The 20,349-nt window shown below is 44.5% G+C and overlaps 3 protein-coding genes across 7 annotated transcripts in view; 1 reads left to right on the top strand and 2 right to left on the bottom strand.

Moving 5' to 3' along the window:
* Positions 1 to 20,349, top strand: part of LOC105493731 (transmembrane protein 116) — a 130,032-nt gene that overhangs the window by 85,095 nt on the left and 24,588 nt on the right. The window contains exon 11 of one of the 4 annotated variants that reach the window (XM_071071057.1): positions 12,033 to 17,446. The exons of 2 other annotated variants lie outside the window; for them this stretch is intronic. In XM_071071057.1, coding sequence (XP_070927158.1) covers positions 12,033 to 12,146 — 114 coding nt within the window. In that variant the 3' untranslated portion in view covers positions 12,147 to 17,446. Of the gene's footprint in view, positions 1 to 10,225; positions 12,006 to 12,032; positions 17,447 to 20,349 lie in introns of those variants that run through there. One more of the 4 variants, XM_071071059.1, reaches the window with a different exon arrangement.
* LOC105493393 (disintegrin and metalloproteinase domain-containing protein 1a-like) lies at positions 405 to 2,906 on the bottom strand. The gene has a single exon (XM_011760991.3). The coding sequence runs from the start codon at positions 2,904 to 2,906 to the stop codon at positions 405 to 407; it is 2,502 nt and encodes an 833-aa protein (XP_011759293.2).
* Positions 12,153 to 19,382, bottom strand: LOC105493392 (disintegrin and metalloproteinase domain-containing protein 1a-like). 2 transcript variants are annotated; one of them, XM_071071050.1, is made up of 3 exons: positions 17,234 to 19,382; positions 15,932 to 16,049; positions 12,162 to 12,289 (listed from the first exon to the last, which is right to left on the bottom strand). In XM_071071050.1, the coding sequence occupies exons 1-2, from the start codon at positions 19,380 to 19,382 to the stop codon at positions 15,970 to 15,972; spliced, it is 2,229 nt and encodes a 742-aa protein (XP_070927151.1). In that variant the 3' UTR covers positions 12,162 to 12,289; positions 15,932 to 15,969. The 2 variants fall into 2 exon arrangements, with proteins under 2 accessions (XP_011759292.2, XP_070927151.1); XM_011760990.3 differs by lacking the exon at positions 15,932 to 16,049 and having other exon boundaries at positions 12,153 to 12,289.

The following is a 20,349-nucleotide window of genomic DNA, read 5'->3' on the forward strand; positions in this document are numbered from 1 at the left end:
CATAATAGGTAGTTGTTACTTAAAATGAAAATTCCAGAGACAGTAATAAATTCAGGCACATATGATTCTGTATGTCAAACAAATAGAAGACAGCATGTCCTGAAAAAGTTTCTGGTGACTAAAACAATTGGCCCAAAAAGACAAGGACATTGATGTCCAAAGATGCATGTTAATGGTTCCAATGAAATGTGAAAAAGCAAAAGGTACCAAAATATTTGACATATTAAATTAATGTAAATTTAATTACTAAAATGAATAATAAAAGTGAAAGAATCCTTCCTTCCACATTAGTATATCTGAGTCAGAGCCACTAAAGCTATCTATTTCTACTTCACCAAACCTCTCATTTCCACTCAGTGCTTGAGAAGTTTGATATACTTGGCTTCATCTCCCTATTTCTAATCTTAAGAATCTGATGCTTCCTCCTCCTTTTCTTCTTCTTCTTCCTTCTCCTCTTCTTCTTCTTCTTCATCTTCTTCCTTCTCCTCTTCTTTTTCTTCTTTTTCTTCTGGGGCCACTTCTGCTGCCTCTGGCTTTATTTCTGGGGCCGGTGGTGGAGGCACTGCTGGAGGAGCTTCTGCTGGGGCAGCCTCTGGTGATTTTTTAAGCAAGCAGATCAAGCAAGTAATTACACTTAATAATAGTATTATAAAAAGTATAATGAATGATAATATCATCATGTCTACAGCACGTTCTTCATGTTTGGAACTAGATATCTTTTGATTTTGACCTCCTGAAGGTGTCCCACCTGGCTTACCAGGAGGGCCACTGTCCACACTACCTCCACTTCCTGCAGTAACACAGTCAGGGGGGGCATGCCCTTCATTACAGTGGCAGTGCCCTAAATCGTTACAAACTCCGTTCCCATTACACGTTTTTTCTGGGTTGCAGGCAGACATCACTGGGGTTTTATCTGTGCAGGCGGAATTTAGGCAGACTTTATTTGGTGCACAGTAAGTGCCATTGTGCACGTCTCCTTCATCAGGAATGTCAGTACTTGTATAGGCATCCATGCTCCAACATGAGTCATCTCCCCAAGGGACCTGAATCATTGTATGTTGGAGACTGATTTTTGGTAAGCCTGTAAACCCAGAACATATAAGTTTCCCACAAAATGTATTACCATCTGAACACCGAACATATTGTGACCCAGGACTGGTAGGAATGCCACAGTTTCCAAATCGGTCCCCTTTGCTGTTCATTGAATTGTAACACTCTTGTGAGGCTGATTTTGCACCATATCCAAATACTTGTTTGCACTGATTGTTAGGGTCCATACAATTACCTTTAATGCACTGGTAAATTCTATGACATTTTGAGCCATCTTGCTTATGCCTGTTGTCGGGGCATACTGCAGATGTACCATTGCAAAATTCTGGGAGGTCGCAGGAATCACTAGAAGGACGGCAAGAATACCCCTTAGGTTGAAATTTACAGTTATGACAACATGGACCATCACTGCACTCTGCTTTCACCTTCAGTATACAGTTTTCATCACAACATGGGTGACGCTGACATAGAGAACCACAGTCACACTGCTCCGTGTCCTCCACCACGCCATTTCCACAGACAGAATCCCTACGCTTGCGGCCCCTGGGCCGTGGCTTGTTAAATAGGCAGGCCCCTTTGTGTTCTCGAAGGAACTGGTGGAAGTAGTCAGAGCTGCAGTTGCTGAAGCCACTTTCTTTTGTGATATTTTCATGCATGAGGCAAAAGTGCTTCTCTCTGCAAAAGCAGGCCGAGTGGTCGTGCTGAATACCCAGGTTGTGCCCGAGCTCATGGACCATCAGGGCTGCAAACAACAGCATATCTTCATGATGGAAGGATTCAACAGCTGCCGCAAAACCGCTTGAGCAGGCACCACTGAGAAAGGCCTGGCCCGTATTCTGTCCAGGATGATGCCCGACGATCATGTGGGCAACATCGTGCTTCGCACGACGGAAGAGCATCTCTTGTCTCCAGCGATTGAAATTCCTGAGTGTGATTTGCAAGTCCACTGCGACATCTATTAGGTCCCCCTCGGTCCAAATCTCCATTCCGGCCAGCACCACCTCTGTGTTTATTCCCCTAGTGAAGCCGTTGGCCAGAGCAATGACATCCACTACTCTCTGGACCGTCTCATTGATGTTACTGCCCCACATCTGGAACCGCTGGTTGTTGACCACAACAAACATCTCCACGTACTTGGTGTGTGACCACAAGTAGGACAGCGCCTGTAGATCATGAGGCTTCCTGCTCCCTTGTTGCCAGCTAGTGGACACCACATGGCTGTCTCTGGAAGTGACACCACAGGAGACTCGCGCTCCATGTGCCATGGTGTATAACACATGTTCAAACCGTCTTGAAGAGTCCATGGGCTCAATGCTGTAAGATTTTTCCTCCTTAATCAGGATGCCCCTGAGACCTGCACAGGTGTTGACAGAAACGAAAGAACCTGACACTCCTTCTATGTAGCCTTCATAGTGGCAGTCATGTGAGATGAAAGGCGATTCTTGCCCCAGGATGCCATTGTGGTAACTGTAGACTGGAAAGTTATTCACAAAATGGCTTCTTTTCACCTTCAGGTGAACCAAGTGCTTCTGGCCTTGCATAAGTAGCAAATAGGTTGCCTTTTCCACTGAGTCTTCACTTCCCCTGACCATCAGCCGCTTTGGGATGACTATTTCATAGGAAGAGTAATATACCGAAGCCATGTCACAGCATATGCTCGGGAGAAAAATTATCCCCAAAAGCAACATCATCCCCACCCTGACACACGATTGACCTGGCACTAGCCTCAGCCTCAAATTTTTCATCTGGGGAGCCCAGGTCTGAAGCACCCTCCTAGCCTCATACAACACCACATGGAGTTTCATCAGAGAAGACAGGAAGGAGGCAGAGTCTCTCACAGAGGCTGTCACTGACATGGCCCTAGGGAATCAGTTGATGATGCAACTTGTGTCCATGAGCAGCAGCTCTCCCTGACACGCAGACCGTCAGACACAGGTACTAGCCCCAGATCTATGCCAGCTGCATGAAGCTACTTTCACCTCTGAAAGACCCAGCTTTCTGGCTGAGTCTCTGCCTAGTCTTCCGGGTCTATCTCATATCTTTCAGAAATTTTCCATACTTGATGACTTTCCCTTTCAGCTTCAGCTTCAGTGCCCCTGGTTAAGGTCCTATCGACATCATGGAGGGATGTATTATCAAAAAGACCAGAAACTCTATAATGTAGGACTATACTGTGCGAGGGGAAACAAAATCTCCATGCCTTTCTCAACTGGCCTACATGGAACAACCCCTCCCCCACCCCTCCTGTTGTCCGTTGCTCAGCTAACTCCACATGTTCCAGACCAGGGGTCTTGGAGATCTCTCTGGTGGGCATACACCACTGTCCATTTCCTCTCTTCTAAAACTCATCTCTAAGCACACAAACATCTTTACCTATGGTGCTCTTTTCTGCTCAGTGAGGCATTATAGATATGTGTGTCTGCATTTCAGGGGCCAGGCTGTTGGAAAATGCAAGTATGGTGGCTACCCTGTGCCCCAACATAGATCCCAGTGGGCTGATGACCCATGGGCAAGGCATAGTCCTGTTTTTTAACATTGCCAACATTGAGTTTCTAAATTCTGATTGTAACACTATCCAAAAGAGTATATGGGAGATGCCAGCAGAGCAGCTTTCTGTTATATGTGATTATCATAGACCATTGGCTGGTACCTCCAGAACTACACTCTCCTTGGGATAGTCTCACATATGGAGGTGATAAGATTATTATTATTTTTTTTTTGAGATGGAGTCTTGCTCTGTCGCCCAGACTGGAGTGCAGTGGCGCGATCTCGGCTCACTGCAAGCTCCGCCTCCCGGGTTCACACCATTCTCCTGCCTCAGCCTCCCGAGTAGTTGGGACTACAGGTGCCCGCCACCATGCCCAGCTAATTTTTTGTATTTTTAGTGGAGATGGGTTTTCACCATGTTAGCCAGGATGGTCTTGATCTCCTGACCTCATGATCCACCCACCTCGGCCTCCCAAAGTGCTGGGCTTACAGGCGTGAGACACCGTGCCGGGCCAAGATTATTCTTATGAGGCTGGGTGCTGTGGCTCACGCCTGTAATCCCAGCACTTTGGGAAGCCGAGGCAGGTGATCACCTGAGGTCAGGAGTTCGAGAGCAGCCTGGCCAACATGGCGAAACCCCATCTCTACTAAAAATACAAAAAATTAGCCAGGCGTGATGGCAGGTCCCTGTAATCCCACCTACTCAGGAGGCTGAGGCAGGAGAACTGTTTGAACCTGGGAGGTGGAGGTTGCAGTGAGCCATGATCACACCATTGCACTCCAGCCTGGGCGACAGACTGAGACTCTGTCTTTTAAAAAAAAAAAAAAAATTATTCTTATGCTCATTGAAAAGTAGGTGTCCTAAAATCTTCCCTGTGTTAGAATATAATCTCCATGTTTTCAGTGACCACTTGTATTTGTTCATCCTGATACCACCATGTCTATAAGAGGTATTGTCTAAGAGTAGATTAAAAAGAACCATGTTTGAATGAATAAAGGACTCCTGGGTATGAGTGGTACAGGAGTGGTACAGTGGTGTGTTATTTGTACTTGTTGCATGCCTGCCCCAATGGCTAAAAATGTCTTCAGGGAAACCCACATGCTGACTGACCTATACTGACTAATGGCACATTCCTGATCTCCAGATTTACCTCCTACAGCATTTTGCTAGTCAGCTCCTCTCCTGATTTCTTCTTGCCTCATATTTCACTGAAAAAAAAAAAAATAGAAGAAAATGTTGCTCCCAGATGAATCCACCTCTATCTAAATTTTCCTGTTATAATGGATGAATCATCTATGGTCTTATGTAAGGTCAGTTCTTTCATTTTTGTAAGGTCTCCTTTAATTTCAATTTCTTATGAACTTTGCTTTTACAATGGGCCCTTCTCTCTTCTAATCTTAAAAATGTGTTTGTCCACTGGATCAACCTTCTTATTTGTTGTACCTCCTCACCTTAAAAAAATTACTTCTTTCAGCCCACATCACTCTCCAGTAACCATCCAGATCTTGCCTCTGTTTTATAATGGCTTTTATAAAAAGTACATACTTGACCAGGTATCACTCACACCTGTAATTCCATCACTTTGGTGAGGTGAATGGACCATTTGAGCCAGGGGTTGGAGACCAGCCTGGGAAACATAGCGAAACCTCATCTCTACTAAAAATACAAAAATTAGCTAGGTATGGTGGCTTGTGCCTGTAGTCCCAGCTATTTGTGAGGATGAAGCAGGAGGATTGCCGAAGCCCAGGAGTTGAAGGTTGCAGTGAGCCAAGATCCTGCCACTGCACTTCAGGATGGGCAACAGAGTGAGACACTGTCTCAAAAAAAAAAAAGTATACGTACTTGCTGTCTCCATACTTCATCACCTATTATCTGTTTTTAACATTTTAAAATTCTGGAGTACTGCACATTCACTGAAATGTTGATTTTAAAAATAGATGTAGATTTTGGGGAATTATGAAAAATAGAAAAGCTATATAAGCATAATTTTGTTCAAACAACACTTTGAGCTCCACAGCAGTAACCTGGGTGCCCCTTTGTAATTACAAATTCCTCCTCCTGCACAGATACTCATGATCTTTTTTGTTTTTATTGTTACTTTTCTTTGAGACACAGGGTCCTGCTCTGTCACCCAGGCTAGAGTGCAGTGGTGTGATCATGGATCACTGCACCCCTGAACTCCTGAGTTCAAGCAATCCTCCTGCCTCAGCCTCCCACGTACCTGGGAGGATAAGTACATGCCAACACGCCTGGCTACTTTTTACTTTTGGATTTTTTTGTAAAGTAACAGCTTCCTCACATTTTCTTGTACTTTCACCTTCTAAATTTGCAACCTGTAACGTGTAGTTTCATTTCACCTGTCTTTAGACTTCATATGAATACATAAAAGTACAACTTTCTATGGGGCTTCTTTTATCCTGCAGTTCACTTAAGTTGCCTCCACATTATTGTGTGAAGCCAAAGTTCATTCCTCTCCATAGCACAACACTGGTATTTCTCTGTGTGAATCCCTTAAGATTCATGATCCTTTCTTTATCTGTTATCCTTTGCTTTCAGGGTATACCCATAAACACTGCTGCTGTGAATATTATTGTCTGTGTAACATGATGCAAATGCATATGACCTTCTACAGTATAAACCTAGAAGTAGATGCTAGGTTACAGGATAGGCAAAATTTCAGTGAGCTAGAATATAATAAATCATATTACAAAAGAATGTGCCAATTCACATTCCCAAAGCAGATTGGGAATCGCTAGCTGCTGCACACTCTCATTAAGAATTGGTGTTGTGACTCTTAAATTTTGCAAAGCTTGCGATATGCAATGATATTATTTTGTAGCTAGGCTTCGCATTTCTGTGAATACTAATCAGGATGAAGACCTTTACAAATGTTTATTGACCCATCCTTTCTATATTGATTCTGGTAGAATAAGGCTTTTATCCTTCCACCCCTATCCAGCTAACTGTTCTACTACAAGCTACTAGTGAATAACTCCATTGTCAAATCACATGATCAACACTCAGTCCTGTCTTTATGCAAACATGAACACCATTTGCTGAGGCAGGAGGATAGCTTGAGAGGAGCCCAGGCAACATAGTGAGGCCCCTTTTATTTATTTATTTATTTATTTAGAGACAGAGTCTCACTTTGTTGCCCAGGCTGGAGTGCAGTGGTGTGATCTCGGCTCACCACAACCTCCGCCTCCCGGGTTCAAGCGGTTCTCCTCCCTCAGCCTCCCAAGTAGCTGGGATTACAAGCGCCCACCACCACGCCAGGCTAATTTTTGTATTTTTAGTAGAGATGTGGTTTTGCCATCTCATTGGCCAGGCTGGTCTCGAACTTCTGACCTCAGGTGATATGCCTGCCTTGGCCTCCCAAAGTGCTGGAACTACAGGCGTGAGCCACTGTGCCTGGCCACAAGACCCATTTTCCATTTTTTAAAAAAAATTAGTGTGAGGTGCCTTATACATTAAGAGAATCACTCTGCCTGCTGGATGAACAACAGGCTATAAGGGCAGTCAGAATGGAAGCAGAGGACTAGTTAAAGACTTGTACAGTTGACTGGGAGGAAGTTGAAGGTGACTTGTACAACACTGGAGAGTGGGGATGGGGTAAGAGGTCACTTTCTGGACATATGTTAAGCATAGAGCCAAGAGGATTTCCTGCTGAACTGGGTTTGTCATGAAAACCCCTCCAGAAACACTTTCTTTTCTTGGTTTTCTGGACAGAGCTATCCCTTGCTGGTATTCTACCACAGTGTCCAGTCTTTCTGTGTCCCATCTTTCTCTGACTTATTTCCTGACACCACTGCCTCGTAGCAACAACTACATGTGGAATACCCTAGAGCTAAGTCCTCACCCAGTCCTCAGATCCCTTCTCTAGCTATAATCCCTCTCTAGGCAATGTCAACCACTCCCCATGGCTTGAAGTGTCACTGATGCATAGACAGCTCTCAAATATACTTCTCTCGATCATGTCTCTCCTGAAATCCAGACCCAGTCATCTTACTGCATAGCCGACATGCCTGCTTGGATGTTTAGCCGGCATCTCAAACTGTCAACACTTCCAACACCTGCTCTATCCAGACTCATCCCCTCTTAGTAAATGGCAACTCCATTGTTGCAGTGGCTCGGGGCAAAGCCTCTGGAGCCATCCTGCTCTGCTTCCTTTATCTCACACTCTACATCTGCTCTCTCAGCCAACCCTTTAACTCCATCACACAGTATTTCCATATTCCAACCATTCTCACAGTACCACTCCAACCACCTTCCTACAAGCTTCTGACATCTCCTGCTTGGCAAATCACAGGCACTGCTAAGCATTGTTGGCTTCTACAATGGATTGCCCATTGCCCGCTCCTGCCTGGTCCTCATATAGCAGATGAAGTACTCCTTCCATGCGTCTCAGCTCATATCACTCCTATGCTACAACCTTCCATGCTTGCCATCTCCACTGCAATAAAAACACCATTCCCTACCAAGGCTTTATGTGACCTGTGTCCACCCACAGCCCTCATTCACTGCTCTTCACACTGCTCACTCTGTCCAGAAGTGCCGACCCTCCTTGCTGTTCTTACGTGCCGAGCAAGCTCCTGTGTTAGGACCATCTGCCTAGAGTTCCTTCTCCCTGGTTTGCCCATCCGCAGATACCTGCAGAGCTTTTCCCCTCATTTTCTACACGTCTCTCCTCAAATGACTCCTTATCAGACAGGACCCTGTGACTACTGTTTAATATAGCACACCACCCTAACATCACTATCAATCCCCTTGATCTGCTCATTTTACTACACTGCACATAATGAAACTTGGCACATCATGTAGTTATCTGATTATTGCTCACCTGCCCCAACCCAAGTTTATAATTTTCATGGGAAGAGGCTTTGTCTTACTCACTGCCACATGCCATAGTGCCTAGAACTATGCATGAATAAAGTCTCAGTACAGAGTTGTGGAATGAATGAATGAATGAATGAAAACATAGGAAGCTACAGCAGGTGCAAGCCTCTCAGTACAATGGCACTTCTTTTAAAAAGTATAAATCTGGGCAGTCAAGGCCTGGTGTGGGCCGACAGATTTCCTCTGGAGATTTGGGCACTAAGAGCAGAAGACAGGGTCAGAAGAGGCAAAAGATCAGGATTCTTGATTTGGGATCCAAGAAACTAAATTGCTTGAATGTCACCATGGTCTTGAGTGAAGCGCTGAGGAAAGCAGGAAAGTCCATGCCAGCCTTAGTCATAACTGGGCCCAAAGCAGTGATTTTCAAGTTAACCAAACCTTGCTCCTAACCCACAGACATTTGCTATATAGTAGCAGAGCCGGAATATGTTTGCAAATGATCACATAGTAGGTCAGAATGCCATATCAGAGAAATTCAGTATTATAAGTTGATGGTGATTAAATCTGATCGTTGCTGAACAATACACAATTAATAATACAATCTATATTCGTCATGGTGTTTGATTGGAGATCCATCAGCATTTATTTGAGCACAGGCTGTATGCCAGGCGCTGCACTAGATCATCTCACAAATACTCTGTGTGGCATCTTACTGAGGAAGAAACCCAGGTCTCAGGAAGTTCAGTTCCGTGTCTTAAGACCAAGCAGTGAGAACGTGACACCTGCTACTTAAGAATGTGGAACATGGAAGTCCCCTGATTTAGAACAAAGATGACTTTCTCCCTTTTAAAAAGGTTCATTTTTGCTCTAAAAAAATATCTTCCTGGTTGGACTTATTAGGCTAGCAAAACACAAGATGCAGAGCTGACATAGTTCTCATGTTCTTAGCATCCAAGGCAAGAAGAGAGCTCCTGGAGGGCTCAAGAAAGGTGTCTCAAATCTCTTCTCTTGAGTTGTTTCGTAAAACATTTTTAGGTATTTAGATTGGTTATAAACATGGCCAATGTACTGAGTCTAATCAGAAGTTTTCTGCTCTTGTAAAAGCTGATGAACAAGATGAACAGGCTCTTATTTTAGGGTATTAGTGTAAAAATATAAAACTTTCTATTCAAACCCTTCATAGTTGTAAGATTTGATATACTTATATAATTTTATGGCAGCAGTTTTCGTTTTTCCATAAAGAGATACTTGAATGTCTGGAGCTTTCCATAAATCCCGACATATCTGTTACCTCAAAGTAGAACCCATTCTTACTTTTTTTTTTGAGACGGAGTCTCACTCTGTCGCCCAGATTGGAGTGCAGTGGCGCGATCTCGGCTCACTGCAAGCTCCGCCTCCCGGGTTTACGCCATTCTCCTGCCTCAGCCTCCCAAGTAGCTGGGACTACAGGCGCCTGCCACCTCGCCCGGCTAGTTTTTTGTATTTTTTAGTAGAGACGGGATTTCACCGTGTTAGCCAGGATGGTCTGGATCTCCTGACCTCGTGATCCACCCGTCTCGGCCTCCCAAAGTGCTGGGATTACAGGCTTGTGCCACTGCGCCCGGCCCATTCTTATTTTTTTAAACCAAATAACTAATTGGTGTCTTTTTGCTTTAATCTTAGCATATATATTTGTGTCTCTGCCTGTTTATAATGACATAAGTTATTCATGGAAATAGAAAGGATGGCTTTGGGTGGGTAAATAGGATGGCAGTGGAGGGCATGAGGAAGAGCTTTTTCTCCTGTTCCTTAGCACTGACACTATGCTTTTTTTATTTCTATTTTTCATGTGAAATTGTCTGCAACACCCAGCTCATGGCTATTAGATCCACTACCAGAGGAAATTTCGTGTGTCTCTTACAAGGTTTTGTTTCTATTTCTCCAGAATTGCGGTTCTGAGAACATGTCTCATGAGTAAACATATTTCTCACTCTCACAGTACCAATTGGAAATTTCACTTAATAAAGAAGCATATATTCTCCCTGTTGCCTAGAAAACAACCACCTGATGGTCTGTTTCGGACTGCCTCCTCTATAGGTTCTGCCTCACTTTCCATGAGTATCCTCAAGCCTTATTTCATCTGGGAAAGAAAGTTGAGAAAGATATGTGGGAGCAGTTTCAAGAGCCTCACCGGGACTGTGAGGGTTAAACTAAATAGGAATAGGGAAGAGTAAGGTAATTCCCTGGAAACAAGACCATGATCTGATCCAGAGTGGCAAATGGACATGATATGTGATTATGACAGACATGTTAGGCATGCTGATAGGAGGAAATACTTGTTTTCAGAAACCATAGACCATAATAGTTGGAAACAACCAGGGGGTCCTAGTCTTCACTGTCCTTCAGTGTCACACCGAGTTTACATTTTCTACTGTAGATAATGAGCAAGAAGTTAAAGTTCCTGGACTCCAGACTGTGATGACAAATGTGTGTCTGGGGAATCTTAGTAAGGATGTTAGAGAACCCAGTTAATTAGATTATAGCAATGAAACAGGCATGACGTGTCAGACACTTGGTCAGTCATGATTCCATCTATGATGTTTTCCTTTGAATTTTTTTTTTGTTGTTGAGATAGAGTCTCGCTTTGTAGCCCAGTCTGGAGTGCTGCGGTGTGATCTCGGCTTACTGCACCCTCCACCTCTTGGGTTCAAGCGATTCACGTGCCTCAGCTACCTGAGTAGCTGGGATTACAGGCTCGCACCACCAAACCCAGCTAATATTTTGTATTTTTAGCAGAGTCAGGTTTTCACTATGTTTTCCAGGCTGGTCTCAAACTCCTGGCCTCAAGTGATCTGCCTGCCTCTGCTTCCCAAAGTGCTGACATTACAGGTGTGAGCCACGACACCCAGCCCTCCTTTGAAATATTTTTAAAAATATTTCCTAACTATGGGAAGTCACCATGGCTTTGTCATTGACAAATTCCTCCCAATATCCTCTGTTAGTCCATTTTCAGACTACTATAAAGAACTGCCTGAGACTGGGTAATTTATGAAAAAAAGAGTTTTAATTGACTCACAGTTTCACAGGCTTCTCAGGAAGCATGACTGGGAAGCCTCAGGAAACTTACAGCCATGGTTCAAGGTGAAGGGGAAGCAAGGACCTTCTTCACATGATAGCAGGAGAGACAGAGAGCGAAGGGGGAAGTGTGACACACTTTTTAACCATTAGATTTCATGAGAACTCACTCACTATCACAGAACAGCAAGGGGGAAATCCGCCCCCATTATCCAATCACCTCCCACCAGGCACCCCCCGCAACTGGACATGAGATTTGGGTGGGGACACAAATCCAAACCATATCACCCTCTTACACTTCATTCTGGCATGACCTCCTTATGTAAGACTCACATCTTTATTAAACACCATAAGTGAGTCTTTTTTTCATATTCCTGCCTAGCTCAAACATTTTTCAAGGGTAATGTCCAAAAGCAGTATTAATATTAAAGCTACAGCACATTGCAACCTTATTCTTGGAAGAAATCTGCCCTTAATTTTGAAGAAACACTTCAGTGGGCACATTGACCCAATAGCAATACCAAAATGCTATTGTGGAATTAAGTTTGTAAACAAAAGAAGTTGACTTATTTATTTATTTATTTATTTTATCTTTTTGAGACAGAATCTCACTGTTGCCCAGGCTGGAGTGCCGTGGCACAATCTTGGCTCACTACAACCTCTGAAGAAGCTGATTTATTTTTGGCAAGCTAATATAACTCTTGAGATATTGAGATAATCTTCATTGTGTGCAGAATTGCATCCCTGTGAGGCCATAATGTCCTCTGGGTTTAAGGTCAGTCTTTACTTCTTCTTTAACTGAACCCCAGAGAAGGGAGTGCAGTATGACTCCAGGTTAGGAAGACATTTCATCAGGTATTCCTGAAGGGACAAGCAAAGATGTCAGATTGGGACCAAGGAGAGGGAGGGCCAATCCAAGTTTCCCAGGGAAGGGCTTGACCCCTGGGCTGTCCAGTAGCATTAATATCTGCAGCTTCCCATTTCTTTCTTTCCCACAGTGTATTTCCCTATGTTTTTTCCATGTCAGGATAAAAATCTAGAGCCTGGGCTTGGCTATACTTTGGTGAAGTAAAGGAAGGGCCTGGGTCTCCACTGGCCTAGGAGAGAACAGATAGGACAAGATTGGCCCAGAGAAGGCAGGTAAAGAACGGCAAGAAGTCACCACCAGAGTCTCCTGGGGTAGCACCTGGCTGAGTCACATGTGACCACCAATATTATTGTGTCGTCACTGGAAGGTACAAGCATTACTCAGAAGCCCCCAAATATTAACAGCAAGAGGCAAAAGAGTGTACTTCCTTTTTTTTTTTTTTTTTTTTTTTTGAGACGGAGTCTCGCTATGTCGCCCAGGGTGGAGTGCAGTGGCTGGATCTCAGCTCACTGCAAGCTCCGCCTCCTGGGTTTTTACGCCATTCTCCTGCCTCAGCCTCCCGAGTAGCCGGGACTACAGGCGCCCACCACCTCGCCCGGCTAGTTTTTTGTATTTTTTAGTAGAGACGGGGTTTCACCGTGTTAGCCAGGATGGTCTCGAACTCCTGACCTCGTGATCCGCCCGTCTCGGCCTCCCAAAGTGCTGGGATTACAGGCTTGAGCCACCGCGCCCGGCCAAGAGTGTACTTCCTAAAGACAGTCATACATAATGCAGAAAGCTGCCCCTTGAACCCCAGAGATTTCAGGCCTACCATATCTTCTTTGCTCTGCCCACATTAAAACTGGTCACTTCCCTGTAATAGTCTATTCTAATGGAACTCAGCCTTCATGGCTAGAGTTTGGGGTTTCTAGACATTTTATAATTCATGTGAGAGTTTACAAACATGTCCAATTTTTTAACATCATTTCTGAGAACATTTATTCAAACACCAGTTCTAGGCAAGGCACAGTGGCTTATACCTGTAATCCCAGCACTTTGGGAGGCCAGGGCAGGAGAATCACTTGAGGCAAGAAGTTTGAGACCAGCCTGTGTAACATAGTGAGACCCCCATGTCTTTAAAAAAAATTAAAAAATAAAAATAAAAATTGGCTGGGTGCAGTGGCTCACGCCTGTAATCCTAGCACTTTGAGAGGTCGAGGTGGGCAGATTGCCTGAGCTCAGGAGTTCGAGACCAGCCTGGACAACATGGAGAAACCCTGTCTCTACTAAAATACAAAAAAAAAAAAGAAAAAAAGAGAAATTAGCCAGGCATGGTCACAGGCATGTGACTGTAGTCCTAGCTGCTTGAGAAACTGAAGCAGGAGGATTGCTTGAGCCCAGGAGTTCGAGGATGCAGTGAGCCATGATTGCGTCACTGCACTCCAGCCTAGACAACAGAACTGGAACCTGTCTCAAAAACAAAAGAACAAAAACCAAACACTTGTTCTAATCTTGGTTTCCCATCTTCAACATGGTCTTCACAGGGTTTGAGCTACAACAAGGTTTGAGCTACAAACCCTAAAAATAAGGATAAACAACTAAAATCTTAAAAGTCTATTACAAAAAGATTCCTTATTTGCTAAAATTTGTAACTTCTTTGTCCAAGGCTGTGAAATCGTGTATTGGCTTTATTTATTGATTCCCAATTATCTACTTGCCTTTTGGTCCTTAAAGAGCTCTATTAAATCAGCCAAGAATAATCATCCTGTGTGTAAATCATGATTTATATTGTGATTCCCTTACCCTTGATGCTTTAAATATGTGATGCTCATTCTCTTTCATTACAGTCACCATCAGCATGCCCACTATGAGGGTTACCCCTTCTGTAACCCTCTGTATAAGTTCTCTGTACAAGTGCTTTTCAGCATTTTCACTTTATTTTTTTTTTTTTGAGATGGAGTTTCACTCTTGTTGCCCAGACTAGAGTGCAATGGTGTGATCTCGGCTTACCGCAACTCTGCCTCCCGGATTCAAGTGATTCTCCTGCCTTGGCCTCCCCAGTAGCTGGGATTACAGGCATGCACCACCACGCCTGACTAATTTTGCGTTTTTAGTAGAGACGGAGTTTCTCCATGTAGGTCAGGCTGGTCTCAAAGCGCCAACCTCAGGTGATCCGCCCGCCTCGGCCTCCCAAAATGCTGTGATTACAGACCTGAGCCTAGACACCTTTAGTTACACAGTTTCACTTTTGTCCTCAAAACTCTCAAGTGCTTACCAACTGATAGCATGAGTTCTTTCTTTTTTATTTTGTTTTTTTGAACCAGAATCTCATTCTGTTGCCCAGGCTGGAGTGTGGTGGTATGATTGTGGTCCACTTTAGCCTCTAACTCCTAGGCTCAAGGGAGCTTCTCGCCTCAGCCTCTGAAGTAGCTGGGACTACAGGTGCACACCAGCATGCCCAGCTAATTTTTTAAAATTTTCTTGGTAAATTTTTTTATGTTGCTCAGACAGGTCTCAAAGTCCTGGATTCAAGCCATCCTCTTACCTTGGCCTCCCAAAGTGCGCTATGATTACAGGCGTGAGTTCCCACACCCAGCCTGATACCATGGTCTCTCACTGTGAATTTTGATCTTTTGGCATAAAATTTATCCTGGATTTGATTATCAGAATCAGACCTGAGAACTTGTGACCTGGTTTTCCTACCTGTTTTCCTTGTAGTCACATATCCACAACTGAAAACTTTGTTTCGGATTTTGCTTTGAAGTTTTTATTCCACTTAGAGTAACTAACATAAGCTTCTTGAAAGCAGACAGCAGGTGTTATCCTTTGGTTTGCTCTGTTATCGCACGTAGAGTAGGCAGTTAGAAGAGAGGCTCGGCAAGTGTATGCTTGGGGACTGATGCTCAGGACCTTCCCTGAGACAGAACATTTGCTCAGTCTGTAGCTCTGTTGTACCTGAGAAATATTTTGCATGTGCCATGCCTAGAGACTAGCAATCCCCCATATTTTGAGGTTGGCTCTGGTTAAGTCATTGACTTGGCCAACACTTATTGAGCACCTACCATGAGCTGGGCCCTCAAAGCTAAATAAGATGCCAACCTTATTGCCAGCCATCTGTCAGGATGTAGTAGGGGAAAAGACACTTTAATCCGTAATGACTACACAATGCCATAGGTTCATGATAGGATCGACATTTATTTGTACGGCTTTGGTTTCATTAGAGTCACTGAAGATAAAGCCGTGTTCTGGGAAGTTAAGGACATGTCTTTTCCCTCACTTTTTTTTTTTTTTTTTTTTTTTTAGACAAAGTCTTGCTCTTGTCCCCAGGCTGGAGTGCGATGGCACTATCTCTGCTCACTGCAACCCTGGCCTCCTGGGTTCAAGCGATTCTCTTGCCTCAGCCGGGATTACAGGCGCCTGCCACCACTCCAGGCTAATTTTTGTATTTTTAGTAGAGACGGGGTTTCACCATCTTGGCCAAGCTAGTCTCCAACTCCTGACCTCAGGTGATCCACCCACCTCGGCCTCCTAAAAATTGCTGGGATTACAGGCATGGGCCACTGTGCCTGGCCTTTTTCTTAAAAAACTGAAGGAAAAGGTTCATAAGGCAGTAGATTCACTCATTCCTGGGGAGGGATGCAGGTCCCACCACTTACTGGCTAGCACTAGAGCAAACTCTTCAGTCTCTGTTTCCTCATGTACAAGTTGGAGGTTTCACAGGGCAGTTGGGAGGATTAAATGAAGACAGTGAATGTAAGGTGTTTAGCACAGGGCCTGGCACAGAATGGAGAATGTTACTGTTATACTTACTATGTCCTTACTTCACAGAGAAATGACTACCATACTGAAAATTCTGTTACTTCTAATTCGAGATGTTCCTATCAATCATCAATAAACAAAGTATGAACTTCAGTAGAATTATTAAGACAAAAAATGAAGAAACAAATCCTTCAAACAAGAAGTGAGCACCTTAGCAAGGGGCATCTTGCCTAGGTTGCCTTCCCATTCTTTAGGTATCTGGACTAAGAGTTTGAGAAGGGCCTGGATCAGGTCTAGCCTTTTCTAGAGAGCCCCCAAACATTAGGAGTCCCAATTATTAGGTCACAAAAAGCCTAACTTACATATTATCAACAAATAGGCGTTTCTGTAGCTTTATGTTAAAATATCATTTTATGAATAAACTTCACAGGGCAAATTAAAACAACACATCACATAAACAACTTTTGTAACATAATATGTAGTTATGATTGGGATATAAAATTCTAGAAAAGCAATATGTACATATGCAGATAGTATTGCATGTTAAACAAAGTAGATGGGAGATGGCATTACCTAAAAACAGGCAACTCAAAAATTGGTCCTAATAAGACAAGACATTGATAGGAATGCTTCAAAACAAAAATTTAATTAAAATGGTTTCATTAAATGTGATCGCATAAAAATAGTTTATCTTACATATAATTTTAAATTATAGGTACTCAATTACTAAATGTACTCAATTACTAAAATGAAGAAAGTAGAAAAAAAATCCCTCCTTCCACATTAGTACATTTTACAGATTACAGACTTTTAGTCAGAAGTACAGCAGCATAAATGCCCACTTCATCTCTGAAGTACTGAGCCTCCTCCTCACCCAGTGTATCCGCTGTTAGCTTTATTGGATGACCCATTTTTTGCCTCTTCTTCCTGTCCTTTGCCTAGTTTCTGTTCTGGTGCAACTTCTTCTGGAGTTCCTTCTGTGTAACCTTGTGACCTCTGTAATATCTCCTTTCTAGCTCCCATACTGGCAAGAATAATTAGACCTGCAAATAATGCTAAAAGCAACAGGGGAACTATGTACACTAACTTCCCTAGGCTTTTGTTTTTATTATTACTCATGTCACCTCTTTGGGGATTACCATGACCAACAATATGATTTCTATTTTCTTCTCTACTTATAATTTCATCACTTGGCTTACCAGCAGGGCCACTGTCCACACTGCCTCCATTTCCTGGATTTTTACAGTCAGGAGGAGCAAAACCAGACCCACAATGGCAGTGCCTTAAATTGTTGCAAACTCCTTTCCCATGACACGATTCCTCCGGTCTGCAGTCATACAGGAGTATGGAGTGATGAACGCAGGAGTAATCCATGCAGACTTTGTTTGGGGCACAAGAAGTGCCGACGTGCACATTGCCATTATCAGGGATATCAGTAATGTTATCGGCATCCATGCTCCAGCACCAGTCATTGTCATGAGGGACCTGGATCACTGTATGTTGAGCTTTGACTCGTGGTAAGGATTGAACACCTGTACATATGAGTTTCCCACAAAATACATTATCATCTGAACATGTAACATATGTTTGCTGATCCTCAGTGGGATGGCCACAGTTTCCAAACCGGTCTCCTCTGGTATTCATTGAAATGTAACAGTCTTCCGGGGCAGATCTTGCAGGGTACCCATATATATTCACACATTGGTTATCAGGGTTCTTACACTGACCCCCAGAGCAATAGTGAATTCTATCACACAACGTGCCATCTTGCTTGTAGCTGTCTGCAGGGCATTCTGCAGAGCTACCGTCACAATATTCTGGGAGGTCACACTCATCCTGAGTAGGACGGCATAAAAACCCCTTCCTTCTGAAAGTGCAGTCCAGACAGCAGAGGCCATGGCTGCACTCAGCATGCTCCTTCAGAGTACATGTGGGATCACAGCATGGGTCGAGGTGACAGGCAGAACCACAGTCACACTCCTCTGTGTCCTCCACCACGCCATTTCCACAGGCAGAATCCCTACGCTTGCGGCCCCTGGGCCGTGGCTTGTTAAATAGGCAGGCCCCTTTGTGTTCTCGAAGGAACTGGTGGAAGTAGTCAGAGCTGCAGTTGCTGAAGCCACTTTCTTTTGTGATATTTTCATGCATGAGGCAAAAGTGCTTCTCTCTGCAAAAGCAGGCCGAGTGGTCGTGCTGAATACCCAGGTTGTGCCCGAGCTCATGGACCATCAGGGCTGCAAACAACAGCATATCTTCATGATGGAAGGATTCAACAGCTGCCGCAAAACCGCTTGAGCAGGCACCACTGAGAAAGGCCTGGCCCGTATTCTGTCCAGGATGATGCCCGACGATCATGTGGGCAACATCGTGCTTCGCACGACGGAAGAGCATCTCTTGTCTCCAGCGATTGAAATTCCTGAGTGTGATTTGCAAGTCCACTGCGACATCTATTAGGTCCCCCTCGGTCCAAATCTCCATTCCGGCCAGCACCACCTCTGTGTTTATTCCCCTAGTGAAGCCGTTGGCCAGAGCAATGACATCCACTACTCTCTGGACCGTCTCATTGATGTTACTGCCCCACATCTGGAACCGCTGGTTGTTGACCACAACAAACATCTCCACGTACTTGGTGTGTGACCACAAGTAGGACAGCGCCTGTAGATCATGAGGCTTCCTGCTCCCTTGTTGCCAGCTAGTGGACACCACATGGCTGTCTCTGGAAGTGACACCACAGGAGACTCGCGCTCCATGTGCCATGGTGTATAACACATGTTCAAACCGTCTTGAAGAGTCCATGGGCTCAATGCTGTAAGATTTTTCCTCCTTAATCAGGATGCCCCTGAGACCTGCACAGGTGTTGACAGAAACGAAAGAACCTGACACTCCTTCTATGTAGCCTTCATAGTGGCAGTCATGTGAGATGAAAGGCGATTCTTGCCCCAGGATGCCATTGTGGTAACTGTAGACTGGAAAGTTATTCACAAAATGGCTTCTTTTCACCTTCAGGTGAACCAAGTGCTTCTGGCCTTGCATAAGTAGCAAATAGGTTGCCTTTTCCACTGAGTCTTCACTTCCCCTGACCATCAGCCGCTTTGGGATGACTATTTCATAGGAAGAGTAATATACCGAAGCCATGTCACAGCATATGCTCGGGAGAAAAATTATCCCCAAAAGCAACATCATCCCCACCCTGACACACGATTGACCTGGCACTAGCCTCAGCCTCAAATTTTTCATCTGGGGAGCCCAGGTCTGAAGCACCCTCCTAGCCTCATACAACACCACATGGAGTTTCATCAGAGAAGACAGGAAGGAGGCAGAGTCTCTCACAGAGGCTGTCACTGACATGGCCCTAGGGAATCAGTTGATGATGCAACTTGTGTCCATGAGCAGCAGCTCTCCCTGACACGCAGACCGTCAGACACAGGTACTAGCCCCAGATCTATGCCAGCTGCATGAAGCTACTTTCACCTCTGAAAGACCCAGCTTTCTGGCTGAGTCTCTGCCTAGTCTTCCGGGTCTATCTCATATCTTTCAGAAATTTTCCATACTTGATGACTTTCCCTTTCAGCTTCAGCTTCAGTGCCCCTGGTTAAGGTCCTGTCGACATCATGAAGGACATCCTATAATGTAGGACTGTACTGTGCGAGAGGAAACAAAATCTTCGTGCCTTTCTTCAACTGGGCCATATGGAACAACCCCTCCCCCACCCCTCCTGTTGTCCGTTGCTCAGCTAACTCCACATGTTCCAGACCAGGGGTCTTGGAGATCTCTCTGGTGGGCATACGCCACTGTCCATTTCCTCTCTTCTAAAACTCATGCTCTGAGCACACAAACATCTTTACCTATGGTGCTCTTTTCTGCTCAGTGAGGCATTATAGATATGTGTGTCTGCATTTCGGTGGCCAAGTGAGGTGGCTACCCTGTGCCCCAGCATAAACCCCAGTGGACTGGTGACCCATGGACAAGGCACAGTAGTCTTTTTTTTTTTTTTTTTTTGAGACAGTTTTGTCTTTGTTGCCCAGGCTGGAGTGCAATGGCCCAGTCTCGGCCCACTGCAACCTCTGCCTCCCAGGTTTGAGCAATTCTCCTGTCTCAGCCTTCCAAGTAGCTGGAATTACAGGAACCTGCCACCGCGCCCGGCTAATTTTTGTATTTTTAGTAGAGACGAGGTTTCACCACATTGGTCAGGCTTGTCTCGAACTCCTGACCTCAGGCAATCTGCCTACCTCAGCATCCCAAAGTGCTGGGATACCAGGCATGAGCCACCGCACCCGGCAAGTCCTATTTTTTAACATCATCGAAGTTGAGTTTT

This window comes from Macaca nemestrina, chromosome 10, assembly GCF_043159975.1.
Source record: "Macaca nemestrina isolate mMacNem1 chromosome 10, mMacNem.hap1, whole genome shotgun sequence".
NCBI classification, from domain to species: Eukaryota; Metazoa; Chordata; class Mammalia; order Primates; family Cercopithecidae; genus Macaca; species Macaca nemestrina.